The following is a 13,898-nucleotide window of genomic DNA, read 5'->3' as shown; positions in this document are numbered from 1 at the left end:
ATGAAGCCTTAATAAGCATCAATTCACGGAAACTAAAACAGGGACATTTTATTAATATTTTATATATTTTCAATAAAGAAATTAGAAAGGAAATCATTATATGTACAACAACTAAAGAGGATAGTCGATTGCCCTGATATTTTAGAAATAGTACTTAGTATATTGCTATTGTGATATAGTGATGCAAATCAGCACGTTCGATAGTAGATTGTGCCATTGTACGTTTTATATAACGACACGTATGTCACGCAGTTGATCATATATATAGTTTATGTAATTAGTGTAAGCTAGAGTAATTCAAGATGTAACAGTTAATATACAAGTTACACCCTACTGTGTGTGTTTACTCTCACCACCGGTCCTGTCATCACACTATATATATTATTTCTATAATGATATTCTAGAAATAATATACCTGACTAATATACCTGCCCTGAAGGGCATTGCAGGTAATTGCATGCTATGTGTACTAGATGTACACACAGCATGCAATTACTACTTACTTAATGTAGGATGTATTACTTAAATAGTTTATTTTATCTGTGTAAATTTATGTTCCTTGTAAGATGTCCAGTTGCCCTATTTTTAATAGCGATATTAGAACTTAAATTTACATGGCATAACAACGTTTGCCGCGACAGTTAGTTTATCTCATAAAACTAGTATTCAATACGAGATCAAATATATTTATTATTCTGTATATTTAATCGTGTACAAACCTGTCTTGTAGAGTTATCTGATAACGTGTAGTCATCTTCGTCGAGATCTTCCAACACTGCAATGTCCGAGTTATTGTTAACTGATAATAGTGATGCCAATGACTGCATATCCTCATCCCTAGAAACAACAACGTCTTTTTTACAAAACTGTTTCTTCTTCAAAGGCTCTGTTTTATATTATGTATATGCTTTTGTGGAGAAAAATAAATATATATTATATTAGCTGTGCACGCGACTTAATCTGCGTGTTATAGTGACCTTGACCAAATAAATAGAAGTTTCATCGTTCTAGCTTCTAAAATGACGACGATTATACATACAAACTTTCATTCCCTATTTTATTTTACATCCTTAAGGGTAACATTTTTACAAACTTTGTATGACATATTTATTTATATTTAATTAACAGCTTAAAAAATAAGTTTCAAGCTTCTCGCTTTAAAAATGACAATTCTTCCATACAAACTTCCATCTACCCTTTCAACCCCTTACAACCATTTTACGCATTAAAAAATAGCCTATATCCTTTCAGGGTCTAGACTATCTATGTACCAATTTTCATTCAAATAGGTTCAGTAATTTTGGCGTAAAAGCGAGACAGACACTTACTTTCGTATTTATAATATTAGTACGGACATTTTACAGAACTCGAATGTTAATTTGCGGACGTCCATTTCACTACTTAATGATAATATTATTTTATTTAATTCCGCTACAATTATCATGTTTGACACCTATATTGCAAATTTCCACACTAAATATTTGTGGTCTCACACATGCTAATTCCTGCGGAATGAAATAAAATAATACAAAATTCTTAAGCAGGCCAAGATCTTCAAAAGAAAAACTAAACAAATAATAATATAACTTACGTAGCCTGTCCCTCTCTCAACAATACACAATGTAACGTGAGATGAATAGATGCTGCGGTGATCTTCTGCGTGGTTGGGTCTAAAGTCAGCACCAGAGGCCGCTGTGACGGTTCCAAACTTGCATATTTACGCATGTTGATTGCGCATACGGCCAGTCTTCTACGTTTGCCTGTTGCTGAAACCTGTAGAATAGTAAGAATAATTATATATTCATTTATTTAAAAAAAATATATAATATATATATATATATATATAGATTTATAGACAAACTTGCTGTTACTAAGATTTGTTTAGAAAAAGTCAATGGGTCTTTTATGGGAATGGGTATAAAAATACATACCTTAAATACATGCCTACAATTTACAATACAATACAGAAGCATATGCTAGAATTACCTTTAAATAAATTCAAAATATTTGTTAAAACTTTTCGGACATTTTAACCGCTTATGAACGTTAATTTTTTTTTACTACTGTCCAGTTCAGTATACAGATTCAATTGAGAAGAACTGGTGAGAAACCCAATTGAAATTCTTTATTTAAAAAAAAAGCCAGTTTATTTACATTGTGTCCTTATGTATGTGTGTATGTCTAACATTAAGTGAAAATCCCGTGCATAAACTACTATTGCCATGTACGTTTGCTATTTAATAAATAATTAATCGTTTTGTGTGTAATAGGTTTTGCTCAATAAATAAGATATAACTACTAAATAGATTTATGCTTACATCTTCTAATACGAAGGTCCAGTCTTTATCTTCCAGCTCGTTGGTGCGGGAGTCCTTGAACAAGGTCACTGCAACCGTGTGATTCTCAGGCATCGTGTAGATTACAGACCCTCTGGAACACAGTGACATATCATGTTATATATGAATGTACATGTATGTATGTATGTATAAATATGTATATATAAACTATACCCGCGACTTCGTCCGCGTTGAACCCAAGAAATACACATAAAAAAGTTTCATCATTCTAGCTTCAAAAATGCAAATTTCCATTCCATTCCATTTTATTTTTTTAAGGGTATTTTTTACAAACTTTTAATGTCAACCTCTTACAACCCTTTTTTCGCATTAAAATGTAGTCTATACCCATTTTTATGGTCTACTCAAATAATGTACCAAATTTCATTTAAATCAATTCCGTGGTTTTCGCGTGAATGCACGACAGACAGACAGACAGATTTACTTTAGCATTTATAATATCAGTAGCTAAGGTTAAAAAATAACTCAAAAAAACGAAATTGATAACCACAATTAACCCATTAATCAGAATATATCTGTAACATACATACATACATACATACAAACATACAAAGTTCATGTCAATAACCCGTACTAATAACCGTAACGGAGAGTTAGGCAAATATAATTTTATTATTATCTAGTGGTTAAGTGATGAGTAACCGTGTAAGGACAAATATGTCGATATTTTAATTAAAAAGGTTACACATTCAATCTAGTAATATTTATTGTATTATCTTTATATAGATAGAGCTTTTACCCGTGGCTTCGCTCGCATAACTTTTTACTGGCTGCTAGATGGCGCTGAAGTAGCATAATGTTGATATTTTATTTTTTTATTTCGTATAAAAAACATTTTTTTTTTTCAATAAAAAGTATTCTATGTTCATTCTCCAAGAATATGTGTACAAAATTTCATTATGATCGGTTTAGTAGTTTTTGCGTGAAAACGTAACAAATATCCCTACATCCCTACTTTCACATTTATAATATTAGTATTAGTAAGGATGATAGGGAAGTGATGACTAAAGAGTAAAGATAACTTATGTGGATATATGAAAAATTGTAATAAAATAGCTTTTAACAAAATAAATAATATTTTTAAAATAAAAATAGCCTAAGTCACTCCTTCTAGCATTAGCTTTCAGTGAGTGAAAGTCTCATCAAACAATCAATCTTCCAATATTATTTAAAAGAGCAACACACAGGTTTCTTGCTCATTCTTCTTGTGGTGAGACAGATTTCTGAATGAGCGGTAGATTTAAAAAACAAAAATGTTATGACTAATCAACATTAAACATAATGAGGTACAAATCTACTCACTTTAGGGGATCTTTTAACGACGGTTCCCATTCCCTTGGTTCTGTGATGACCCGACGAGATCGCCGCGTCCACACCAAACTCAGCTTGTTGGGTTTCCTGCAAAATACATTAATAAATTGTGTATAAGATTATAAACGTCGCCCGCCGTGTCTGTCTGTATGTTGACGACAATCTCACAAAGTACTGAACGGATTATAATGCGGTTTTGATTCATCAACAGAGTAATTTCTATGGCGGAATTCCCGTATGAAGCCAGGACATGTCGCTTGTAAAAAATATTCACCAGTACAGTATAGGTTCATATAAATTTTAATATTACATTTTTTTTCATGTAATGAAAGTCCCGTTAACATCGGTCCACCCATTCCAGTTATAAAATAAATTTATTGATGTAAGTACCGTACATAGTTTCATATGCACTTAGTAAAAAGCTATCTATTTGAAGTTAAAAACAGGCACTTAAGTTTTATTTATTTGTATAGATAAACTGTTAATATTAATGCTAATATACATTACTATTATTTATGAGTATTATTATATTATTTGTTTGATCTTATAATACTGTATATCAAATCAATGCAGAGATTCCGCAACATTGACTGAAAAACTGTTAATTTTAAATTACAAACAGACACAACCATTTTATATATATATAAATGTTTACCATTTAGGCGACGTGTCCAAGTCCACTCTGTGATATGAGGCCGTATACTGAAATTTTGCGGCACGCTTGTTGACGCGCTGCAGTCGCTTCCATACGGACGCCATAATCTTCACTGGAATATAAAAAAAATGTATTTAAAATAATAATAATAACAATATTGCAGTTATAGGTCGTGTTACATAATTAAGTTGTACATAAGAGTCAATACAATTTGAACATACAAGTGTAATTGTGCCATCTGAACTAGTATAGATTATACTACATCTCAGATTATATAGGTATATGGGGCCGTTCAAGTATTATGTAAGCAGATTTATTACAATTATTTACCCCCCCCCCATCCTCGTTGTCAGCAAAAGTAAGCAAAACTCTTACCCCCCCCCCCCCATGCTTACGGAAATATTTTTCAATTAATATATTGTTTTTTAGCAAAGACAATGTGAGGGTTGCCATTCGTATAAAAAAGTAAATAACTTCTGATGACGTAATCATCATCTAGACTTCCCCACCCCCCATGTCATCCAAAATAACCCCCCTCATAGTGCTTACGGAGCAATACTTGAACGGCCCCTATATATATATATATATATATGTATGTTACTATATATGTGTACCGTGAAGAGAAAAACATACTACACCGACCCCAAATAAATGGGATAAGGAATTATGATATGTATACCGTACTGGCAGTAATGATGACGATGATGACGATGATGATGATGATGATTGTGATGTATACGCGCGGCTAAGTCTGTTTTTTCTGACATATAAAATTATCATCTGCTTCTTCCTTGTCCTATTCCTATGTTTTTCTCTTCCATTCATCTCTGTTCGCAGTCATCTCGTTTTGACATATAAAATACCACAATAAAACGTAACTGTCTACCATCAGATGAGTCGTATGCTTGTTTGTCACCATACGACTCATCTGATGATTTTTGTTGTAAAAAAATCCCCAATGCGTGTGTATACCTAGTGATATAATCTATCTTATTGAAGTTGCTTCACATTTGACTGAAATATTTAATATGAGCATTGATCAAGGTATTTTTCCAGATCTAATGAAAGTGAGTAAAATAATACCGCTATTTAAATCCGGTGACAAAGACAATATATCAAATTTTAGACCTATCTCAATTTTACCAGTATTTAGTAAGATTTTTGAAAAGATACTACTTACACAAATGTTAGCTCATTTTAATACACATGATTTATTTCATAAACAGCAATTCGGATTTATGAGTGGACGGTCTACTACTGATGCAGGCATTAACTTAATACAAAGTATTTTCGGTGCCTGGGAAGATTCACAGGATGCCATTGGTGTCTTCTGTGATCTCTCTAAAGCGTTTGATTGCGTTGACCATAGGATATTATTACGCAAACTAGAACATTATGGAATTAGAGAAAAGTCCTCAGAACTCATTGGATCATATTTGCGCGATAGAATTCAAGTGGTAGACATTAAAGGAAGTAAGTCCAAGGGGTCATTTATAAAAATGGGTGTACCCCAGGGTTCTATACTTGGCCCATTTCTTTTTCTTGTTTACATAAACGACTTACCATACCAGTTTCAAAACATACTTGACATAGTATTGTTTGCTGATGACACATCACTTATTTTCAAAGTGAAAAGAAATACAAAGGATTTTAATAATATAAATATTGCTCTTGAGGATGTTCTAAACTGGTTTACATCAAATAATCTAGCGCTTAATTCAATGAAAACAAAATGTGTTAAATTCTCTTTACCAAATGTAAAACAAGTAACGACAACTGTTAGTCTGAATCATCATGTTTTGGACTTTGTTGATGAGACTTTGTTTCTTGGTATTGTAATAGATAATAAATTGCAGTGGGGTCCACATATATTCACATTAGCCAAAAGACTAAGCTCGGCTGCTTTTGCTATCAGAAAAATTAGACAGTTGACTGATACTGCAACAGCGAAACTAGTGTATTTTAGTTACTTCCATAGTATAATGTCGTATGGTATTATATTGTGGGGAAGAGCGGCTGATGTAGAATCAATTTTTATATTACAAAAAAGAGCAATTCGTTCAATATATAATTTACCGTGTCGCGAATCTCTTAGAGAACGCTTCAAAGAAACAGGTATCCTTACTGTTCCCTCTCAATATATATATGAAAATATTATGTACGTACGCAAAAACTTAAATTTATTTCCAAAAAATAGTCACTTACACGCTTATAATACAAGGAATAAAAATAAATTAAATATGCCTAGTTATCGTCTCAAAAAAGTAAGTACATCTTTCATGGGACATTGTATACGTTTTTATAATAAATTGCCAGATAGTGTTTTAAATTTAAGTGAAGGCAAATTTAAGATACATGTAAAAAAAACACTTTGCTCTAAAGCTTATTATAAAATAAACGACTACTTAAATGACTACAATGTGTGGACTTAATTACAATTTTAACTTTTGTTATGAGCCATATAATTTTTCCCATTGACATGGATAATGTAATAACATTAAAGAAACTTATTATAAATGATTTTTTATAATTTGTAATGACATATTGTAAATTAAATAATGTAAATTTAATATTGTAATGGGTGAAAACTGTGATCGGTACAGCCTATGCTGTAAATAATATAATTGACGTAGTGGAGTAACCTGAAACAGTCATGCTCGCTATAAAGTTCAAACTTGTGGCGGCGTGGTGGGCCGGGTCGATGTGCTCCCTCAAATATGGTTGAGTACAATGATGGCTGGCTCATACGTCATACTCGTGAACGGGTGCTACTTGTGGGGACTGGTCTGTTTAGGTTGTGAACACTGATTAAATTTTTTGTTCTTTGCGATAGCATATGCTGGTGGTCACTCTATTCTCCCAAATTTGAATTTTAAAAACTATATTTATTATAAACATGTTCCACTATTATTTGAAAAAAATACGAGCTGAGTTTCTTGTCAGTTCTTCTCATCTCGATATCATTCCGAACTGACGGTAGATTTGACATATCATAAGAGTCTGTAATAGACCTACATGAATAAAGATATTTTGAATTTGAATTTGAATAATAATATCAAATTTCATTTAGATCCGTATAATCGTTTGGTAGTAAAGAGGTAATAAACAGAGAAACATATATAACATAGTATGAAAGTATATATGAACTGATACTAGCTATTTACGGTGATTTTATCTGCTTTCCTTTTACATTTCATGTACCCAATCTATTTTTTTTATTTTTATTTAGTTATTTAATAAACACAATATTTATCAATCAATCACATCAATCCATCGTCATATAAAACTTCATTGTGATCCGTTCAGGCGTTTAATATATTTAATAAAAAAAGATATAAAACAGAGAGATAGAATAGAAATAAGAATTTAAACGTAAAAAAAAATATCAGTAACTTAATTACAACATAGACAGAAATATAATGGAAAATGCATTTAAATGTGCTTATAAATTTATTACCTAATTACAACGACATATAGGTATCATTTGGAATGAAGAAAGTTGCAATTAGAAGCCAGTTATAACGTTATTATTGATTTGCAAAAATAAACATTAACAAAAGAGCATGAAAACAATAAATTTATCCTTATAACCGCATAACTGAGTTGCATGCAAATAACAAATAGGTATATTTTGTATACAAACATTTCCCCATGGCGAGACGACATCAAAACACTATTATTATTACAATTAATTACAAATAACAATTTATAATAAACCGTTAAGTACTAATTAAATTAATTTTAATTGTTTACAATCGATATACTATACGTCAGTTATCGCAAAACGGATATTAATACTGGAATAGACTTACCAATGCGCAGGCGCCGATTTATCTACACCATACTTGTATCGTACAGCTCCTGTAACGGAAGCAAACATGATAATAAAAATATTGTTACTATTCTCGATGCTATGATCAGTAGCATTATTTTCTTTACAACTTACACAGCTCTATCTAGCCATAACGTAAGTAGAGCTTGTATATATGGGTATTTTGTTTTATTGGAGCAGGGGCGGATCGTGAATTTGTGGGGCCCTGGGCTAAATCTACTTAGGGGCCTACCTACCTTACCTAATTATATTACTCAACTAAAAAAATAGACCATCAAAAAACAAGCGACCAAAAATTCTCCATTCCTTTCGATAGACGCGCACTTACATGGGTTGATTGCTCTCAGGGTTGCCAACCTTATGATAGGTTTTTAACATTCTAGATATTTTTATATTCTAAATATCGTTTCAGTGGGGACTGGGCAGCCCAAAAAGCTCTTAGGTAGATCCGCCTGCATTCGGAGGTTTTGGGCTATTGTCAGGTACTAAGACCTGTATAGATCTATAGTGCTTGCCCTTATTCAAAGTTCGCTAACTAGACCCGTGAGGAATAAGAATTGAAGGATATTCTTAGCAGTGATGGTTTTTATGAGTACTAGACAACTGATAGAAATACGTATACATAATATACACAGATAGGGGAAAGGAGTTGTTACTAACAACGTGGGCTAATCACGTCATTACTAGAAATGTACCATGGCAGATTGACCTCCACGCGGTTCCCCTGGAAATCATCATGATAAATTCCTGGTGTCATGATGAGCTAACTTATCTGACTTCATTATCATCTTATCATCCTCCACTGGTGCTTCGCCAGTGTAATAACGATTTACACTACAACGCGCAGACGAGTGCACCGTATCATTATCATCTATTGTAAAAAAATATACACATAAAACACCTCTAGTCCCAAGCTATGTAGAGCTTGTGTTATGGGTACAAATACTTAGATATATTTTTTTGTAAATACATATATAATAGACATAGAACACACTCAAAACAATCATACTCATGAATACAAATGTCTGTACCGTGCGAGGAATCGAGCACGTGTCCATCGGAAATTAAACGGAGTGCTAAACTGCTGAACCACTGACTCCGCTTATAACATTATAAGAATGGATTCGAGATACGTATTAATTTTGCATATTATACAATTCAGAGATCAGTGATAATAGCATTGTCTCCAAACATCTGATCGCCCACATTGAATATGCATCAATGACATCATCTCTTTAAATATAGAATTTACATCACCCACACATAGTTTATTTTCTGTGGATGGTCATAAATGACTAACTCTCCAGCGGGGATGCCGACGAATACCAGGAACTTCATACAAAAACAGCACTTTGGGCCGGTATGTGGACATTTACATCCTTGTACAATTTTGTATGAGATTATGTCCCAAGAAAATCAAATCAAAATAATAATAATAATACCCTTGTTTAATTCACATAATGTCATCTAGTCCCAGAGTAAGCAGAGCGTATGTTATGGATACTAGACAACTGATGTCAATACATATATGTACATAGGAAACACCCAGATCGGTACAAACAATCATAGTCACAAACAGATATGTTCCCAACAGATTTTCTCTACATTCATTTTTATCTCCTTTTCACTTTCTCAGAATTATTTTATTCTTCTGCTTATATATTAACTACTATGAGTAATATTGTGCAAACAATAGTATTTGAAATGTTTCATACTTGCATAAGTGGCTCCTCTATTCACTTAAACATCTGGTTTCTTTATTGAAATGTTCATTGTGTGTAGAAGCTATGCAGACTTGTTTTTTGTATAATAGATGCTGCATTTTATAAACAAAACTTGCCATCATGACTGTTAACCTTGATGACCTCATCAGGTCAAACTACACTATATAGTCAGAGCTACTGTCGTTGTGTTGACTTCGTGGTGAATGCAACACTTGACCACATTTCGCTCGATATATTTTGAATTCAACATAGGATGTAGAGAGGCGAGCCTACTCATCTTGGTGAGTCATTAATATTAGTTGACACACATTTTTTTGGTGTCTCTGAGATTTAACATCACTACCTTTTGGGCGTAATTCAGGGTAAACAGTTCTTAATCATTTTAACATGTACATTATCATCATCTGCTTCTTCCTTATCCCATAGATGTGTCGTTGGTGTAATATGTTTTTCTCTTCTGGTTTTTCTGTATTTAGTCATCTCGTTATCCACTCCCTCCGTCTTTTTCAGTTACATTCATATATATAATTTGACTTATCTACATACCAAATTTAATTTGAATCCGTCTTTGTATGAAAGAGTAACAAACATCCATTTATTATCACAAACTAACATTTATAATGTTAATAGGATAGTAGGATGAACAAAATATAATATTTATCTTAGTATTACAATGGTATTCAATACAAGAGTTTCAACCAACTGAAATGTGTAAAAATGATGTAGATATTAACTTTATCAGTGTAAATGTATAGCATAAACTTAAATGTGGATTGTTAGTAATGTGGACTAATGACCCCAACCAATTGCTAGCCATGCAACAAGTCAGGTTGACCTCAATATGGTTCCCCTGAAAATCGCTGTTATAAATTCCTGTTGAATTTGTCATGACAGTGTAACTAACCTGACCTCATGCTCATCTTATCATCCTCTAATAAAAAATAATAATATGAACTTAGATCTTTAGGTAATCTATACATCTATACATATAAATAAAATTGGAGTGTCTGTTTGTGATATTGAAAAAACTGTTTTTTACTACATGCATATGAATATAAATATGGTACACCAAAATAACAGTTTTTACAATTTTTGTCTGTCAGTCTGTCTGTTTGCTCCGGCTAATCTCTGAAATGCCTGGACCGATTTTGACGGGACTTTTTTGACAGGTAGCTGATGTAATAAAGAGTAACTAAGGCTACTTTTATTTTAAAACAGTAAAGTTAAATTCCATGCGGATGAAGTCGCGGGAACAGCTAGTATTTCATATCATGGTTTTATGACTGTTATCTTCTATAATTAATTGGGCTATATAAATTATTCGTATATCATAGCTGAGTGACTACAAAATCATCATATTGGTAGAATATTAAGACCACATATTATATATATTCTGTATTGCACTTTTAAATACAGTTCTAAACTTAAACATATACAAAGTGAGCAAAGGTGGACTTATCTCTAAGAGAGATCTCTACCAGTCAACCCAACAATGTGGCATAGCTAGCAGTGAGTAGGTAACACCTGTGCAATTAACACTATTATGTTGAAATGTCCAAAAGTTGAGAAAAATAAAACATTTAAAATTCAACAAATTAAATAAAGTTCTAATTATATTATAATTATAATAAAATATACAATAATAAATAAAATAAACATTAATAAAAGTTACTTATATACATACATATACAATTACTATAGACATAAAAATACTATAGTATTTTGTGTAATATATGTAGATAACATATATTACACAAAATACAAATAATAAAATACATGATGAAACTAATCATACTAAGGTCGATAAATAGTGTGAAAAGAAATTTCCTAAGAATTGAGACTTGCAATTGAAGTGGAAGTTTTAACATTTTGGAGTGGTTTTGGCAAAGACGTCTCAGTCTAGTAGGAGGTGTCTCAGTCATTTTTGTTATTTTTTTACTTTAGCTTTAGTCTTGTTGTAGAATAGAATATAAAATTCATTATTAAGTAAAAATTCACATTGAAGTTTTTTAGATAGTTATCACTTTTTTTTGTATATAAGTACTGTTCATTTGGAAAGCTGTTCATCACAAGAAAAACTAGCAGGAAACTTTTGTGTTGCTGTAGTAAATAATTTTGTTGTAACTTTACATTTTTAAGTTCAAATGTGTGAATACAATCTACCAACTAGCACTAATTAACTAGGGTCAAAATATTAATTACACAACCAACTAGTCAAGTAATTACATAAGTAAATCAGTCAATAAAATAATTATAAAAAACTTATTTGAGTATATTTCTCAACTATCTAACATCCCCAGTCATTTAACTATTTTTTTTATCTGAATTAGAACTAGTGTGGGTTGTGTAAGATATCTAGGTTTCTCTTTATTCATAAATTTATAACTTTATAGAGTAAACAGCTGGTTTTCATTATTAATAATATAGAACCTGTAATCAATTGAGATCTGATAACCATAACAAATAATCTGGACGACACTATCTTATTAATAAGTTAAATATAATAGATAACAAATTAATATTATTGCATAATGAAGTACAGTTACTAAGTAAGTATGATATTTTAAATTTAAATATCACATAGTACAGAATACTACTACTAAATTGTATACAGTGATTACTTATTTTGACAGCTCAGTAGTCTAGTGGTTTAGAACACCACCTTACTTCTGATGGTTATGGGTTCAATTCCACACATGGCACAAACATTTGTATTCATGATTATGATAATTTGTATTGATATTGTTTAGATTCCTCACAGAAACATTTGTATTCATGAGTTTGATTGTTTATATCTATATGGGTGTTTTTTTATGGGTTATAATATGTATGTAACTATGAAAAAATAACTATGTATTTCTATCAGTTATCTAGTACCTATAACACAACCTTTAACTAGCTTAACTTGGAACTGCACAACACTGTGTGAAGTGTCCTGAGATTATTATTACTATTTCAGAAAAAATACATATATTTTTAAGGCAATTATGTTTTATAGTCTTGATATTAAGTTGGGAGTATTAAAAATAGCAGTAAACCTGTTTTTAAAATGAATGATATTGCTATTAGCCCATCATTGAATATTTAAAGCAATTAACCACAATGGTTCCCAGTGGGACTTGCAACAAGGTCAACTTGCCATGTACATTATTACAAACATACATTGCCAGCAATGGGGTCAATAATTATCATAACTAATAATCCCCTCCTTTCAATTAATATTAAACACATAAAATTCATTAGGATGTAGACTACAATTAATTAAATATTTAATTATTAATAAAGCTGAATGTTCTTGAAAATTAATTTTTAATCATGAATTCTAAAATAAAGTAATACTGTGTATATATATACAGTATAGAGAAAAAAGTATGTTATCAAATAAATGTAAGTTATTCATTAATAAAATTGTCTTATATTTCTATGTGATTGTTTTATAAACAAAGTTATAACACAATTTGAACTATTTCTACAGTAATTCAAGCCAGTCTCTACAAATTTACTGTATCACCAGGCTACATGTGTACAAATATAAAAATGAACAAATTAAATATACATTCCCAGCTGCAGTGAGCGTCGTAGTACTTGATGTCTAAAAATAACACAAACCAATCCAAAAGAAACCCTATTTAAGACATCAAACTACATTTAAAGAATGCAAGATTGTTGTAAGGAACTTTAACTGGCTCTGATATCATCGCTTCCTCCTCAAAAGCCTCGTTCATGAATTAATTAACGCACTGTAAACATCGAGTTAGCCTTGGTAGAAGTCCGAAAAATTAAATGAACACTTACGTAGGACTAATACAGACGACTAGGACATCAACGAAACATAGTCACTTGAACTGTTTTCTTTCACTATTTATCACTGAACACAATTTTCTTTCTTAACACAAAAGGTTCTGACTAACGAAGCGTTCAGATATTTTTTATGACTGTTTAATTTTTTACGTAAAATCGGTATACTAAGCAGAAAATTTCAATACATTTCTATGACTTGACATTTACTTTTTTATTGC

The 13,898-nt window shown here is 31.4% G+C and overlaps 1 protein-coding gene across 1 annotated transcript in view; it reads right to left on the bottom strand.

Annotated features, from left to right (window-relative positions):
- Window positions 1–13,835, bottom strand: part of LOC131848529 (EH domain-binding protein 1) — a 40,709-nt gene extending 26,874 nt beyond the window's left edge. Inside the window, exons 1-7 of the mRNA XM_059198430.1 lie at window positions 13,675–13,835; window positions 8,136–8,184; window positions 4,324–4,435; window positions 3,660–3,755; window positions 2,319–2,430; window positions 1,592–1,773; window positions 720–837 (exon numbers count right to left, since the gene is read on the bottom strand). Of these exons, the coding sequence (XP_059054413.1) occupies window positions 720–837; window positions 1,592–1,773; window positions 2,319–2,430; window positions 3,660–3,755; window positions 4,324–4,427 (612 nt within the window). The 5' untranslated portion in view covers window positions 4,428–4,435; window positions 8,136–8,184; window positions 13,675–13,835. The remainder of the gene's footprint in view (window positions 1–719; window positions 838–1,591; window positions 1,774–2,318; window positions 2,431–3,659; window positions 3,756–4,323; window positions 4,436–8,135; window positions 8,185–13,674) is intronic.
- Window positions 13,836–13,898: the final 63 nt, after the last annotated feature.

Source organism: Achroia grisella, unplaced genomic scaffold, assembly GCF_030625045.1.
Source record: "Achroia grisella isolate CSIRO2021 unplaced genomic scaffold, CSIRO_AGI_Agris_v1 utg1090, whole genome shotgun sequence".
Lineage (NCBI taxonomy): Eukaryota > Metazoa > Arthropoda > Insecta > Lepidoptera > Pyralidae > Achroia > Achroia grisella.
The sequence above is the reverse complement of the archived record's forward strand: the minus strand, read 5'-3'. Positions and strand labels throughout refer to the sequence as shown.